The sequence below is a fragment of the Felis catus genome, chromosome B4 (genome assembly GCF_018350175.1).
Source record: "Felis catus isolate Fca126 chromosome B4, F.catus_Fca126_mat1.0, whole genome shotgun sequence".
NCBI classification, from domain to species: domain Eukaryota; kingdom Metazoa; phylum Chordata; class Mammalia; order Carnivora; family Felidae; genus Felis; species Felis catus.
Genome location: NC_058374.1, coordinates 37,517,886 through 37,533,081, shown reverse-complemented (window position 1 = coordinate 37,533,081; position 15,196 = coordinate 37,517,886). Strand labels below are relative to the sequence as shown.

At 52.6% G+C, this 15,196-nt stretch overlaps 2 protein-coding genes across 5 annotated transcripts in view; one reads left to right on the top strand and one right to left on the bottom strand.

The window, feature by feature from the left end:
- Positions 1 to 15,196, top strand: part of B4GALNT3 (beta-1,4-N-acetyl-galactosaminyltransferase 3) — a 138,965-nt gene that overhangs the window by 93,366 nt on the left and 30,403 nt on the right. The window contains exons 15-20 of one of the 2 annotated variants that reach the window (XM_011283761.4): positions 424 to 743; positions 1,404 to 1,557; positions 1,817 to 1,889; positions 2,302 to 2,455; positions 3,059 to 3,185; positions 5,495 to 8,549. In XM_011283761.4, the coding sequence (XP_011282063.3) occupies positions 424 to 743; positions 1,404 to 1,557; positions 1,817 to 1,889; positions 2,302 to 2,455; positions 3,059 to 3,185; positions 5,495 to 5,603 (937 nt within the window). In that variant the 3' untranslated portion in view covers positions 5,604 to 8,549. Of the gene's footprint in view, positions 1 to 423; positions 744 to 1,403; positions 1,558 to 1,816; positions 1,890 to 2,301; positions 2,456 to 3,058; positions 3,186 to 5,494; positions 8,550 to 15,196 lie in introns of those variants that run through there. The other variant, XM_023256641.2, reaches the window with a different exon arrangement.
- Positions 8,540 to 15,196, bottom strand: part of NINJ2 (ninjurin 2) — a 79,498-nt gene continuing 72,841 nt past the window's right edge. For all 3 annotated transcript variants that reach the window (XM_019834331.3, XM_019834332.3, XM_011283747.4), the window contains exons 2-4: positions 10,149 to 10,380; positions 9,453 to 9,637; positions 8,540 to 8,937 (exon numbers count right to left, since the gene is read on the bottom strand). In XM_019834331.3, the coding sequence (XP_019689890.1) occupies positions 9,471 to 9,637; positions 10,149 to 10,380 (399 nt within the window). In that variant the 3' untranslated portion in view covers positions 8,540 to 8,937; positions 9,453 to 9,470. The remainder of the gene's footprint in view (positions 8,938 to 9,452; positions 9,638 to 10,148; positions 10,381 to 15,196) is intronic.

Genomic DNA, 15,196 nt, shown 5'->3' with positions numbered 1-15,196 from the left:
CAGAGTATTTTATTAATGAGGGTCAGTTTCTGAAGGACACACATTCACCTTACATACTTAGGATCTTAGAGCTATAACAGACTTTAGAGATCATCCAAGGTCAATTAGGTACATTTTTAAAGATGGAGGCAGTGAACACTAGAGATTAAGCATCTGGTGTAAGTTTGTTCTTTCTTTCTCTCTGTCCCTCTCTTTCTTTCTTTTCTTATTTCTTAAGTTCTACACCCAACCTGGGCCTTGAACTCATGACCCTGAGATCAAGTTGCATGCTCTACTGGCACCCCCTGGTATAAACATCTTAGCCAAAGGCATCGCCAGGACAAAAACCAGGGTCTCCTGACCTCCTTACAGGCTTCTACCACACCATGTTACCCCCACAGTAGGGGAAGGAATTACTCAAGCTGCCCGCCCTTTCTGCCACAGGAAGTACCAGCTGCAGCGAATTGTGAACGTGGAGAAGCGCCAGGACCAGCTACGTGGAGGTCGCTACCTCCTGGAGCTTGAGCTGCTGGAACAAGGCCAGCGCCCAGTGCGGCTCTCCGAGTATGTGTCTACACGAGGCTGGCAGGGCATCGATCCAGCTGGTGGGGAAGAGGTCGAGGCCCGGAACCTGCAGGGCCTGGTTTGGGGCTCACACAACCGCCGGAGACATGTCTTGAATGTCCGGGCCCCAGAGCCCAAGCTGTGTTGGCCCCAGGGCTTCTCCTGGAATCACCGAGCCGTGGTCCACTTCGTTGTGCCTGGTGAGCCTCAAGCTGAGCCCGGGCATTATCAGCAGAGTGGGGATCCTAAAAGTAACCGTGAGCCACCCAGGTCTCTGCTCACTGATTTGATTTCATAAGAACCTGTGGGAGAGGCCACCTTACAGTTGAGGACCCAAGATCACGTGACTGAGTGTTGGCGTTGGAAAAGATGCTGACTCTCGGGCCAGTTGCTCTCCTATTATAACAGGTTTCGGGGTTGGGTGCAATCATGGCCAGATTGTTGTACTGGGGTTTGCAACTACTCTGGGGAATAAGACATAGAAGGGGTTACCTGGTTTTTATAGTGGAAAAGGGGAGCACATAACAGACATGTGTAACTGTGGGCTAGGGTGATAATAGGATGGGCAGATAACAGTGAGACAGCATGATCGGGTGACTAGGAGAGCTGAGGACAAGCCCCGTCCAAGGCTTTCCCATGGGGCCCTGCCTGGAGGCTCTGTAGGCAGCAGGGTATAGAGCCCCCTTTCACCGGTGAGCTCTCCCTCTGCCTTCCGCCTTCCTGCAGCATTGCTGGTGGTTTCCATAGTTGTATTACCCCTAAGCGGAGGTCTGATAGGGTCCTGACTCATGTAGGAGCTGGCAGTGGGGATGCCTTTCTTTGCATTATCACTTCTTTCTCTCTGTTGCCCACCATGGCAGTAAAGAACCAGGCGCGCTGGGTACAGCAATTCATTGGAGACATGGAAAAGCTGTTCCAGGTCACTGGTGACCCACACTTCAATATCATCATCACGGACTATAGCAGTGAGGACATGGACGTCGAGACGGCCCTAAAGAGGTCCAAGCTGCGGAGGTGAGGAGGTTCCCTGGCCAGCACACGGCCTTAGCCACCTGCTTTCTGAAGTCTCAGGACTGCTGGGTCCTAGGCAGAGCCCAAAGTCCCACCTGGCTTTCCTGAGTCCCAGTCTCTGGCTTTCTCCAGAGGACTCACCTGCCCATAATCCCATCCCAGGAGCATGCATCATCCCTTCTCCATGCCTGCTGGCTTCCTCCAGGTACCATCGCTGCTGAGCCCTGATACTCTGCCCTTCCCTCCTCTCTTCTCCCTGCAGCTACCAGTACATGAAGCTAAGTGGAAACTTTGAGCGTTCAGCTGGGCTTCAGGCTGGCATAGACCTGGTGAAGGTAATAACCTGGGAGGGGCTCTGGAGACGTGGTTACAGATTGGTTAAGAGGAGGAGACATTTGGGATATGTGCGGTGGTCAGGTCCTCACAGGGGGAGGGAATGAGGACACGGACGTTCCACTCTGCTATGGGGCAGGGCCAGTGCCAGGGTGGGACTGAACAAATGACACTGGAGCATTTGTCCTGAGTCCTTGCAGTTCATACATTGTGGAGGGAAGGCATCAGAACTCATTCTCTGACTCTGAGAACTGCACTCTGGTGCCCAGTACTATGGAAATCTGCCCAACAGTTTGTATTATGGAAGTTTGTCCATTATTCAAATGAGAAGGACCTAAGGATCATTCTAGGGAGTGGCCTGACCTCTGAGCCCTGGTCCGTAGGGTCTACTGACCCTCCCCAATTTGTCCCCAGGACCCACACAGCATCATCTTCCTATGTGACCTCCACATCCACTTCCCAGCTGGAATCATCGATACCATCCGGAAGCACTGTGTAGAGGGCAAGATGGCCTTTGCCCCCATGGTGATGAGGCTGCACTGCGGGGCCACCCCCCAGTGGCCTGAGGGTGAGCTCTGCCCTGGGCTGGGGAGGGTAGGAAAGTCCTCTCTGGCCTTGGTTCTTCATCCCAGAGCTGGAAACAACCACGTCTGCTATGACAGCATCCCCACCCCCTGCCTGCTGCATCTGCCCATTGGATGGTCCACCAGAGAGGTGCCTGAGGGCTGTGCTCATGGCCACAGCAGCAGCAACGATGAACATTTCCTCCCCATCTTCCTTTCTCCCTTCACCAGACGTTTACTGTGTGCCAGACTCTATGCCCTGTGCAGATGGAAAAAAAATGGAAAGACAGGCTCCCTGCCTCTGGAGAGGGAAACAAATAAGGAAGGTGCACTGGGCTGTGCCTCCAGTGACTGCTGCTGTCAGATCCTGTTGTAGAGCCCATGGTCCTTCCCTTTTAGGACTGCTGCTTCCATTGGCCCCTGAACGTTAGCGTCGGGGGGCTTCCCCCCAGAACAGGCAAGGGACTTGTTCAAACGAGACAGCTTTCAGCCTCAGGCACCCCATCCTCTGTCTTTCAGAGAAGGCTCTGGGAATGCAGCCCAGAAGCCTTCATTGCTTCCTCCTGGCCCCTGGCTCATCTCACCGGGGGATTCTCGTCTGTCTACAGGCTACTGGGAGGTGAATGGGTTTGGACTGCTCGGCATCTACAAGTCAGACCTGGACAGAATCGGGGGCATGAACACCAAGGAGTTCCGAGATCGCTGGGGTGGGGAAGACTGGGAGCTGCTGGACAGGTGACTGGGAAAGGAGGGCATCTGAGGGACGTGCTGGGATCCCATCCCATCAGGTGCTCTGGGGAGGGAACAGGGCTAGACGGATGGTGTCCTGGCCCCCTGGGCTGCAGACTCCTGATATGCAGGTAAAGAGCACTGTACTCAAAGGAAGCCCCACCACTTACTGGGGGTCACATTACCTGCCTGGCCGAGACTCAGTTCTGTATGTATTAGAAGGGGGATGATACCGCCTCTGCCTGTGTCACAGGGTTGGCATGGAAATTAAAGCACATGGTATGCTGTCAGGGTAAAGCACAGCAAGGTGCTGTGGGAGAATATGGCTGCATTCTCCCGAATTGGAGCTCTCTTCCCCTCTGCCATTGCCTGGCTGGGAAGGCTGAGGCTGTGGGAATCGATAAGAGAGACAGGTGAAGGGGCAGGAAAGACTTGGGGGCTGACAAAAGAGGCAGTGTGGATCATTAAAGGGCAGCAAGATATCCAGGAGGTCCTGGTCCCTGGAAGCCCTGGGAGAAGGGAGTTTCAGGGAGGAGGAAAGAGTGGAAAGAAGGAGAAAGAAGAACCCCAGACAAGCTGCAGCCTTGGCAAGCAGGCGAGAAGAGGGTGCTGAAGCAGGAGCAGGCAGGCCGGGACCCCAAGTTGCAGGGGATCGTGGAGCGTGCTGGTGGTGAGGGAGTGGAGGCTGTATCAGTATGAGATTCCTCTGTCAAGAAATTTGCGAAAGAAAGAAAGAAAGAAAGAAAGAAAGAAAGAAAGAAAGAAAGAAAAATTTGTTGCCAAGAGAGGCTACTAGCCCAGTAGCTTAGTAGAGCATGCGGCTCTCGATCTCAGGGTTGTGAGTTCAGTCCCCATGTTGGGGGTAGAGATTATTTAATAAGTAAAAGTTTAAAAAGGAAAGAAAGAAATTTGTTGCCAAGGGAAGGGGAGGGAAAGAGGATGATACCTTGAGGTTTGGGCTGAAGGGGCAGGGGGCAGAGGAGGGAAAGGGGAGACAGCAAAGAAAGAAGGGACCAGTGTCTAGAGGATGTCACAGACAAAGTCAGGAGCCCTGGAAGGGTGGGGACACTTCTAAGAGACAGCCAGCCATCACTGGAGGCCTGTATTTGGCAGGTGATTTACATCAGTCCCTTGTTTGTTTGTCCCCAAACTTCTGTGAGGGGGTGTGGTTATCTCCATTTTCCAAACAAGAAAACAGCTTGAGGAGAAGTTAGTACCTGTCCTAAATCCCACAGCTAGGGAGTGTCTGAGGCTTAAAACTGGGTCTGTGTATGTTTTTTTTCCCTCGAGGGAGAAAAGAAAAGGGAGATATGCTGTATATACAGAAGTTGCAAAGGAGGTAGTTTGAGGGAGCTCATATTAGATAACCCAGCTCTCACAAAACTAGGCCAAAGCAGATCCCAAAGTGGATGGAAGCCTAGTCTAGCGGTTACCTCCACCCTTGATCTCCCTGCCGGGCTGGGCAGATGCAGACTTCAGTACAGCCTTGCTGGAAGGACAGTCTCTCTGTGAGAGGGACCCCATGGGCTGAGCATATAGAAAAGCAATGGGGGAATCTGCTCCCTCTGCCTCCATCACATACATAATGTGTCCCCTGTAGGCTGAGCTCCTGGTGGTGGGCACGGGGTGTGTGCCAGGAGCTGTACTGAGCCCTTCTTCCCATCAGCTCTAGCCTTTACCACCAGCCTCCAATATATATGTGTGTGTGTGTGTGTGTGTGTATGTGTGTATGTGTGTATATATGTATTGTATTTATCAGAAAAAAACTTGCACAATATGAAATTGTGTTGTTCAAGAGTTGAGTGTATATTCTCCTCTTTTTTTTTCTCTAATGTTTATTAATTTATTTTTGAGAGAGAGAAAGAGCGCAAGCAGGGGAGGGGCAGAGAGAAAGAGAGAGAGAGAGGGAGACAGAATCCAAAGCAAGCTCCAGGCTCTGAGTTGTCAGCTCAGAGCCCAATGTGGGGCTCGAACTCACAAACCATGAGATCATGACCTGAGCCGAGGTCGGAAGCTAACGGATTGAGCCACCTAGGTGCCTCATCATCCTCCTCTTTCTAGAGATTGGCAAACTGGGACTCTGGAAGGTGACGGGTTCACGGGCTTTCCATAGTAAGGAGCTGGAATTCAAACCCAGGCTGCCTGGCTCCAAAGCCCATGCTGTGTGCATGCCCTGTGGGGAGTAAACAGAGGGAGACAGAGACAGGGTCTGACATAGATGTATAGATGCGGGAGGGCGGGATCTTCAGGGGCCTGGGCCTCTCCCCAGCTGCCTCTTGCGCTTCTGTTGCTCACCCTGCCCCTCCCCTACTCAGGATCCTCCAAGCAGGCCTGGAAGTGGAACGTCTCTCCCTCAGGAATTTCTTCCATCACTTCCATTCCAAGCGAGGCATGTGGAACCGCCGCCAGATGAAGATGCCGTGATCCCGAAGGGTGGCCCACTGGACTGACTGCTTCCTGCTCCTTGACTTGTGCTCGCTCCCCAATGCCCCTACTCACTGTTGAGAAGGAGAGGGAAGGGGAGCAGAAGCCATGGCCGGGCCCCAAGAGGCCTCAGAGCTAACACCCTCACTCCCCTGAGAGCTGTCGCCTCACACAGACAGCTGCTGAGGCCCGTCTCTCTACCCTTGGGGCCTCTGAAGGGAGGACCTTGAGAGAGGGACCAGGAGGGGCCGTGCACTCAGTTGACAGAGATGGACCGGCTCCCGGGGAAGGCAGCACAGTTAAGGAAGGAAAGACCTGTTGGAGCAATGCCAACCTATCTGTGAGGTGCATTCCAGCATCCACCCACGCTCCTCCCAGGGAGTAGTGACCGTGCCCTAGAAACTCTTCTCTTGGACATACTTCATTGGGGTTTTTATTTTTCTAACAGAAAACCAAAACTAACTGTCCAGACCCAGCACTGACTGTGAGAGAGGGATGGAGTCGTGCATTTAGGGTACATTCCCCACTTGCATACCTCAGACCCACTCCTGTGTAGCGATGTGTCCCTTGGTCCTTGAACCGGCAGCTGATTTATAACCAGAGGAGTTCTCAGCTCTACCCCAGGCTCGTGCCTTCCAGAGACACGCACATCTCTCCCAGGTAGCCACTGAACAGCTGGCCACTGATTAGGGCATTAACCTTACCCCCCAGGCGGTGCTAACTTCAGACTGACAAGAACACAGAAGTGGCATCATCCTCGAGGTGCCCCAGTGGGGTTGGGATTCTGAGAACGGGTGGACAGCGGGCTTTCATTCCTCGGCATCTGGCATACAGGCCGTGCAGGACGGGCAAGGTGGGTGGAGAAGGCAGGAAGAGAAGCCCCTTTCCCGACCCGCCTGTAAGCATAAGCCTTGGGGAGACCATGAGCAGAGAGGAAAGAGGATGGGAATGTAAGCCGTGGACTCAGATGCGAAGAGGAGGTGGGCATCCAGCAGGACGGGAGGAAAAGGAAGTGGAAATCCTGACTCCCCACAGCTCTGCTCCCCCACAGCCTTGCCCTCCTGCAGGGGGATCCCCAGCCCTGGCCTTGCTTGGAAGAAGAGGAAGGGGTGTGGGCAAGACAGAGGAACAGGGATCAGGGTAGTAAGGGGCAAGGCCACGGGTTGGGGGAGGTAAGGGCATCGCCCTGTGATCTCTTCCCCAGTTGGAGGGGAGTGGGGCCCAGAGGAACCGAAAAGTGAAGCGACCCTTTCTGGCACCTGATGATCACACACTTCTCTTGCACTAAAAATCCCCTGGGGCCTTTGGGGCTGGGTTTTTTTTTTGCCGCCGCTGCTGCCTCTGCCACTGCTGCTGAATTGATGAACGGTGTGTGGGTGTGTTGGACACTTGCTGTGGAACTTCAGTGTCTGCTTAGGGAGGGGAACGCAGAGCTTGCCGCTGCTGGGAGGAAGCACTCCTAGCTGGTGCAACAGGGCCCAGGATGCCAGTCAGCGGAGCCCCACAGAGCTGTGCTGTGATAGAGTCCAAGTCACAGCATTTGGAGTTGCAGGGTCTACCCGGTGGGCCTTGCATTCACCAAGGGCACATGCTTGGCATCTAGGAGATTGGGGCCCGTTGAGAACCTTCTGGAGGTTGAAGAGAATTCCCTGCCCCTCTCTAAGAAATCAGGAAGAACAAAGAGTTTCCAATTAATAGGCTGTGGCTGTTGGATGCCATAGCTGCCCCCTGGGCTATGGGTTTTCTCAGAGCCCGCTCAGGCTTACTGCCTTTGGGAAAGGACTTCAGGGAGTCGGTGAGAGCTATGGTTGGCTGGCTGGGGTGCCAGCTTTCTCTCTGGGGCCAGGGTCACCCTTGGGCATGGCACTGGAAGGCCTGAGCCAACCCAAAGAGCTCTCCAACTTCCATTCTTTTGATGACGGGAGCGAGCCTAGCCTCCTAGGCCTTACTCGCACACCTCTCTGACCCTGGCCAGTGCCTTGTGTTTGACTTTGTTACCTCCACACCATCTGCCTTAAGGGGGAGGGCCTGGTAGGCCCCTGCTCTGTAGGGAAATGTGTCGGGTGGGGGGAGGGAGTGGGATGGGGGGAAGGAAATTGTTAAATACAGCATCTTCTTAGAAAACGAAGTGGCTCGTGTGTTTTTCCCCTTGCCCATCAAGATGGGAGAGGGGTGGGCTAAGAGGCCCGGGGTTCACGTCTCTGTCCCTTAGTAGTCAGGCCTCTGATGGATGTGCCAAGGACCCTCCACACCACCCTCCATCCTTTACCATTAGTTGGGTGCCTGCTGTGTGGGGAACTGCATGGTTTACTCTGGAAGGGGCCGGCACTCTTCCTGCCTGCAGAGTTCACGGTCTGATAGCAGACTGGGCATTTTCTGCTCAGCAGATCTGTGGAGATTGTGGTTTCAGTGGGGAAACACTGATGGACACCCTGGGTGAAGAAGGCTAGACATAGGGCCAGAATGGTTTGGTCAGCAGCAGAGAGAAGCCAAGATGTGACTTATTTTAAAGTAGCAGACAATCTAAAAATCATTTCTGTTTGAGCTACGGATGCCCTGTTGACATTTTATGGGTGCAATTTTACCTTTCTAGTTCTGTTTTGCATAGGCAAAGATCAAAATGAGTTTGTATGCCTTAAGTACATGCCTAAGAGAAAGTGCTAATTTGAAAGCTATGATAGGTTTATAACAAGTTCCCAAAAAGGATTGCGCATACATGGATCAATCCAGAATTGACTAATCTGCCACTGATGTAGCAGGTGGTAATTAGCCCAAGGCAGGCGGGGCCAGGAAAGTTGACTCAGCAGAACCCAGAGAAGAGGGAGTGATTTAAAAGATTTTTCTCCCTCCGGACTTAGGTTTGCTCCTTCAAGCTCTTTCCAGTTGCTGGAGAGGGCATCCAGAGACCAGCCCAATGCATAAAGACTGACTCATAGTGGATTTGCAGAAAACTTTATAGATAGAAATCATTCCATTTTACAGAAAGGGAAAACTGAGGCCTGGAGCAGAGGAAATGGATGGGGCAGAGGGGAAGGAATGAGGTGGAGTAAGAACCAGAGTCCTGAAGCTGGGCGGGCTTGACCTTAGATAGACATGTCTTAGATTCTGGAGATGCTACTAGAAAGACTGGCAGTACCCCAGTCTGAGTTCAGGACTCCAGACCAAGATGGGATTCACTTAGACCAGTAAAATAGTACATCTTATTTCAGATGCTGTGGGTAGGGATCAAGGGCATCTACACAGCCCTTTTTGGAGCTCTCCCAGGGGCTGTGGAAAGTGCCCATCAGCCTAACAGATCAGGGAGGAAAGGTGGAAGCAGTTCCAGAGCCAGGACCTGTAGGGGAAGCAGAGAAGAGGCAGTGAGGAGGGCAGGCCAGACCAATGGCCCTCAGACTTTAATGCACACACAATTCCCCTGGCAGCCTTTTGAAAATGCAGATGCCCATTCAGTAGATCTGGAGTGGGGCCGGACAGTCTACATTTCCTGCAAGCTTCGGTGTTTTTGCTGCTGGTCCAGGGACTACAGTTTGAGTAGCAAGGACTGCTGGGCAGCGCCAAGGAGGAATCCCTACTGCATCTTCCCTCTTGCCAGAGGGGCAGAGCCAAGCACTAACCACACTGGCTATAGAAAAACCCATCCCAGGCTATAGAAAAGCTCAAGCTTAATTGCCGAGGAAGAGTCACCTGTTAACAGCACGTGGGGACTTTCTGGGCCCAGATCCAAGCTCTTCTCTAAGATCCCCTCCTTGCCTCAGATCTCTTTCCCCTTTTGCTTGCAAAGATGTCACTTTACCCCAAACGCCCAGAGCTGAGAAAAGGGTCATTTGGCGACCTTCCATCCTCCCTCACCTGGTTCTCAGGCTGTGTTCAGAGGGGATTCCTTGAGGTCCTGGCGGCCAGGAAGCCTGTCTTCTGTGCCCCGAAGGCTGTAATGAAGACGTTGATGATGACAGTGATGAAGACCAGGGTGGTGGCGGCGTTGTTGAGCTGGTTGAGCTGCCATTGCTTTTCTACTTCATTGAGGTTCAGCCGCGCTGTGGACAAGGGTGGGGGGAGTGGGAAGGGAGGGTCAGGGTGGGGCCACAGCCCCAAACTTCCTTCACCGCATCCACTAGAGGTCAGAGAAAGTCTGGCACCTCAGAGACCTGCGTGGCAGAAAGCAAGGGAGGTGGTAGTCATTGCGTTAAGCTGCCTTCTGCCTCACTGCCCAGTGCATGGGGCATCCACACGGTACTTAATGGAATAGGGATTTGGGAAATTATCCTGGGTCATAAGAGTGGGGATGGGTGCTCACACAAAAGGCAGTAGCAGGGACCTCTGCTACAAGTAAGTGAAGGTATTGTGGAGTGACCCCTATGTGTGATACCAGGAGGTAGGATAGGGAGCCTGCTCTCACTGTGGAGGAGTTGTTACTTGGGCGGTTGTCATGCGGAGGGCTACCACCAGGTTAGTGTAAGGCTGAGAAACTGGCGCGTGCAAAAAGCCGGTGGGGCTTTTCTTTCCACTAGGGGGCGCCAAGGCCGAGTCCAGGCCTGGGCTCCTCACCGATGACCACAAGCAGGATGCCAATGACCACGAGCAGGAGCAGAGAGATGCTGATGAGGGTGACGAGGGTGGTGTAGTAGTGGGCGGAGGGCCCCTGCTCCAGCACCGCTTTCAGCCGCGTGGCGTTGGACACGAAGAGCGCCACGTCCAGCATGCTCTCGGCCACGCTCTTCTTGGTGGCATAGTGGTTCAGGTTGATGGGCTGGCTGCCCCTGGGGTTGGGGTTCCCAGGCTGTAAGGGAGAAAGCACAGGCTTACCTTGAAGGCTCCCGAAAGGGAAGCAGTTGAGAGACTGGAAAGAGGTTTTAAAGCTCTCCTGTAACCTGGTGGTAAACCGAGAGCAAGCAGCACCCTTCTCAGTTTTACGGCCTGAAAGAATAAAGAGTTGGACTAGAAAGCCCTTACGGACCTTTGAACTTGGAAATGATGGAATGTTGTCATTTATGTTTCCCCAGGGTCACGTTCCCTCACACGGCAGGGGGAGGGGAGGGCCTCAGCCCCTTGTGAGATGCACCAACCTCATTTCATTCTGTGTTGCCTGGGCCCAGCCTGGCCTTGGGCCGCTCTCTTTTCCTCTGAAAGGAAAGCATCTCAGAACACAATAGGAGGAGCTCTGAGACTTGGGGGGAATAGAAGGGCACCTCATCTCCCAGAATGATGTGGCCCTGAGGCGGGGTGCACAGCTTAGCAAATGTGTCAGGAGCTGTATTTGGATCCCACTCAACAGAGTGGCCAAGAGCCCTGAGGCCACAGCCATGCACATCAGAATGCATGTCTGTATGCACACAGAGATGCATGCTAGTGTTTTGGGTTTTTTGGCTAGGATTTATTGACATATAATTTACATTTGATTTGATTTTGAAATATAAAACAAAGCTCTTATTCTCAGGAAGTCACTAACTCCAAAAGATGGAGTGACAACATAGGGCTTAGGGAGCAGGCCTCTGGTTTGGGCCCAGAAATTCAGACTGGATGCTGCAGGCAGAGTCCACAATCACTCAGGAGAACTTGGGTGTGTTTTAGGGAGATAAATTTAGGAGCGGTGTTTGGAATGCATGGGCCCAGGCGGGTCCAGAAGCAGGGAGATCCACTGAAAGACTATGGTCTGATTTAGGATCAGGGTGACAAGGAACTGTGGGAGAGTAAGTGAGAAAGGAGAGGAAGGCAGAACTTTGAAAGATGTGACAGCCTGGAAGGAGGGTGGACCTAACCCTGCAGATGACCACAGAGGTTTTCTATTGAGTGGGTGGGTGGGCAGATGGAAGGATGGATGGGGCAGGTCTCAGAGGTATCTGGATGCTCCTTCTGGATGTTGGGCTTATCCAGAGCCAGCTGGCCTGGTTGGTTGGGGCTAGGGATGCCAAGGCCAGTGCCCCACAAAGGCCTCAAAGCTACAGCCCATGGTTCTAGCCCATTTGGTAAAGGTTTGTCCTGGGTACAGTGGACACTTATTAAATGACAGAGTCTATGGAGCAGCCCCCAGGCCTCTCCATGGTTAGAAGGGCTCTGACTAGGGAACAACTGTGAGCAGGGCTTCCCTGCCCATGGAGTTTCCTGTTGGTCATCCCCACTCCTCCTGTCCTTGTCCCTCCCTCCAGTTTCCCCCAGAGCTTGACACTTTCTACTCCCTCCAAACCCAGCTCTCAGTTCAAGATCTGATAAACCCTGAAATTACTGTGAAAGCATCTAAGGAGACCCCTCTCTTAAAATTTGCATATTAACAGTGGACAAAACCTTAAACCCAAAGCTCTAGTGTTGTGTTCAGAGCATTGCCCAAATACTGTGTGAGGGGCTGGGGGGCAGAAGGGGCTGTTTGCTTGGGGACACAAAGATCTTCCCAAGCTTTAACAAAAAATATTGCTATCTATAAGTTTTAATAGAGCCAGCTGGCTTCTGTTGTTCAATGGCTTTATGAAAGCCATTGTTGGGGCACCTGGGTGGCTCAGCTGGTTAAGTGTCCGACTTTGTCTCAGGTCATAATCTCGAAGTTCATGGGTTTGAGCCCCTACACTGGGCTCTGTAATGACAGCTCAGAGCCTGGAGCCTGCTTCAGATTCTGTGTCTCCTTCTCTCTCTGCCCTTCCCCTGCTCATGCTCTGTCTCTGTCTCTCTTTTTCTTTCTCAAAAATAAACATTAAAAAATATATATTTACAAAAAAAGGAAGAAAAAAGCCATTGTTTCACAGAGGGTACAGTCCTATCTTTCCCTCTTTGATTTAGGGCCTGCCTCTATTTTGGTTTGTGCTGATTCAGGGCTACTTTCTAGCTAAGGATGTTTTTTCAGTGTCTGGTTTGGTGGCTGTGGGAATGTCTGCAGAGCGCCCCCTCTGAGCCCCAGAAGGCTCCAGATCTCCAGAATGTCCACATGGTGGCACACAAGGTCCAAAGAAATGACTGGGGCAGCCCGGCTGCATGGGCTCCAGGATGGTGTTTCTCCCCCGAGGGATCCATGGGCAGGACAGGATAGGACTGGCCTGAAACCTGGACCCCTCAGAGGCCCAGCACAGGGAGCCGGGTTCACAATCCAACCTAAAACCCACCAAACACATGTCAAATGAGAGCCAAGAAAAAAACAATACTGACGGGGCCCAGGGTGGGGTGGGGAGAAAATAGAGGGAGGGGCCCTGGGAGAGGGGCCTCCAGCCCAGCCTACAGCCTGGGGGATGGTGTTAGAAGGGAGATGGTTTGAGACTCTGCAAGAAGTTGCTTTGAAAGGGGTCCCCTCACAGAAGCATCTTTAAAAAGCAGGGCAAAGGTTTTCTTAATCCTTCTTGGACAGTTTAGGTGCAGAGGCAGAGGGATGGATGAAACGACCTGAGAGCCCTCCCTTACAGCTTGAAGATTCAATCGGATGGACCCCTAAATCCCGCAGGATGCCACCCTTTTTACCCACAGCCCAGAGACTAGGAGCAACCCAAGGAAGGGCCAGGATTAAAGAGGAGGGTGGGGGTGGGGTGGAGCGGCCCACGCTCAGGCCCTAGGAGCTGGCCCTTTAAGGCCAGGCCCAGGCTGGCTGGGAACAAAGGCCCGGGAATGTGGGCTGGGCTGGCGCGCAGAGCCACCCAGCATGAGTCATTTATATTTCTTGGGACTTGGGAATCACTGGATCTGGTCGGCTCCCTCCGCTGGCCTTGGCGCTAGCCCCCTCCCAGGGCTGCCCCTGCCCCCTGCTGCAGCCTGCGAGGCCAGTCTGCCAGAGCCTCCCCTCTCCTCAAACCCACATGCTCTCACTCCAGCTCCTGGCCCCTTTCATCTGGCTCCTCAGAGCCGGGGCTGCAGGGTTAGGACTCTCAGCCTTTGGGCCCACCTCTGTCTCTGGGCTTGGCACTTTAGGCCTCAGTTTCCAAATCTATGAAAGAGAAGGAAAATCCCATCTCTGGAGGGGTGGAGGCTATGGAGAGACAGAATGAGACTTTGTTTCTCCCCAGAGAAAGAGAACTACTCCAAGCTCTTCTCCTGTTTCCCCTCAGTCAGATCTTTCAGTGACACTGTCTCCCAGTGGCATCTGTCTTATTCCATCCTACCCCCCTCAACCCCTCCACTTTTACTTGAAGAAAGCAGGAAGCCGAACCAGAGATTCCAGAATCCCTATTTAAAATGCATATACCCTGAGCTCCTGGGTGGCTCAGTTTGTTAAAATGCATATACCCATGGGAAAGGTAACCCGTCAAAATCATGCCAGCCAATGGCCCCTGAAACCCAGAAGGGGAATTTGACTTTTATGAAGTTGGAGCTGGGGGGCATCAGGGCAGATGGGAATACATCCAGAGTCCCATTATGGGGTATCATGGGGGTTCTGGACTACAAGAGGGGCATGATTGTGTTGGCTGGGGTGGGGTGATGCAGGGGGGTTGGAGATCCATTCCTTGTTTCCCCAGCTTGCCCCACTCCTGGGCCTGCCCCAGTACAATAATTTCCTCTCTCTTCCTTGTCCTTTCCCCTTGTTCCAACTCAGACTTCCCTGTCACCCTGTTTGTCTTGCCAGGTCCCAGCTCCCCAGGCTCTGTGGATTCCATCCCTGGAAGTCATAGATTGCTCCATTGTTCTGCCAGGCAATTATGTATCCCTTCATCCTTGTTGGCGTATATTTTTGTTTCTTTACAAAACTTGAGTTGGATAGGAAAGGAATGACTCTTTTAACAGAAAAGTAAACACATTTTTACGTTGCTAATTGATATTATGGTCAGTGGGGACCACAAGGCTCCAAGAGATCATTCTGTCCTTTCATGGAAACCAGATTTCAAAAGGGTAAGTAACTGTCCTACCACAAAGCCATGGAATCTGCCACTCAGAATGTTTAGGACCTGGAGCCTGAGGCAGGGAGTGAGTACCCTGTGGAGAAGGAGTAGGCTGAGGGGTAGGGGTTTGTGGCAGCCAGGACAGGATCACAGAAGGCACCCTGGACCTGGGTTCAAATCCTGGGTCTGCTACAAGCTCTAGAGGTATGAGCAAGCCTGTAGCCACTACTGGGCTGCTTTTCTTATCTGTGAGATGAGGAGGGTTAGAAAAAATGATTTCTTGGGTCCCTCTGAACACAGAGTGATACAGGTGTGGGGAACCCCCTGTGTCTAAATAGAGAGTCTCAGGGGTTGAGGACATTCGTCTGAGAGAAGCAGAGGTCAGGCAGCTGTGGAGCAAGGCCCAGAAGCAGATCCAGTGAGCCACTTTTCCCAAGACAGTTCAAGGGCATTGGTGACCCTGCAGTGAGTCATTACTGTCAGCCCTGAGAAAAGCCATATGGCAGTCTCCCCGTGTATAAACTCAGGCTCAAGGTTACAGACAAAATAGGCCCATGCCTTGTTGGCCTTTCTGTTGGTCTCAAAATGACTGACTATCCAGAAAATCCAGGCCTCTCCCAAAAAGAAAATGAGGATGAGCCAGGCTGTTGGGAGACTCCTTTGGGAAAAAGGGTGGATCCCAGCTCAGGAAGAATGATTTGCTCAAACATATGGATTTGGGTGACCTACTATGCCAATTTGCCCTTAATTAGGTGCCTGAGACCCCCAATCCCGTCAGAATTAAGTTTGAACGGATGCCTGGGTCTGACT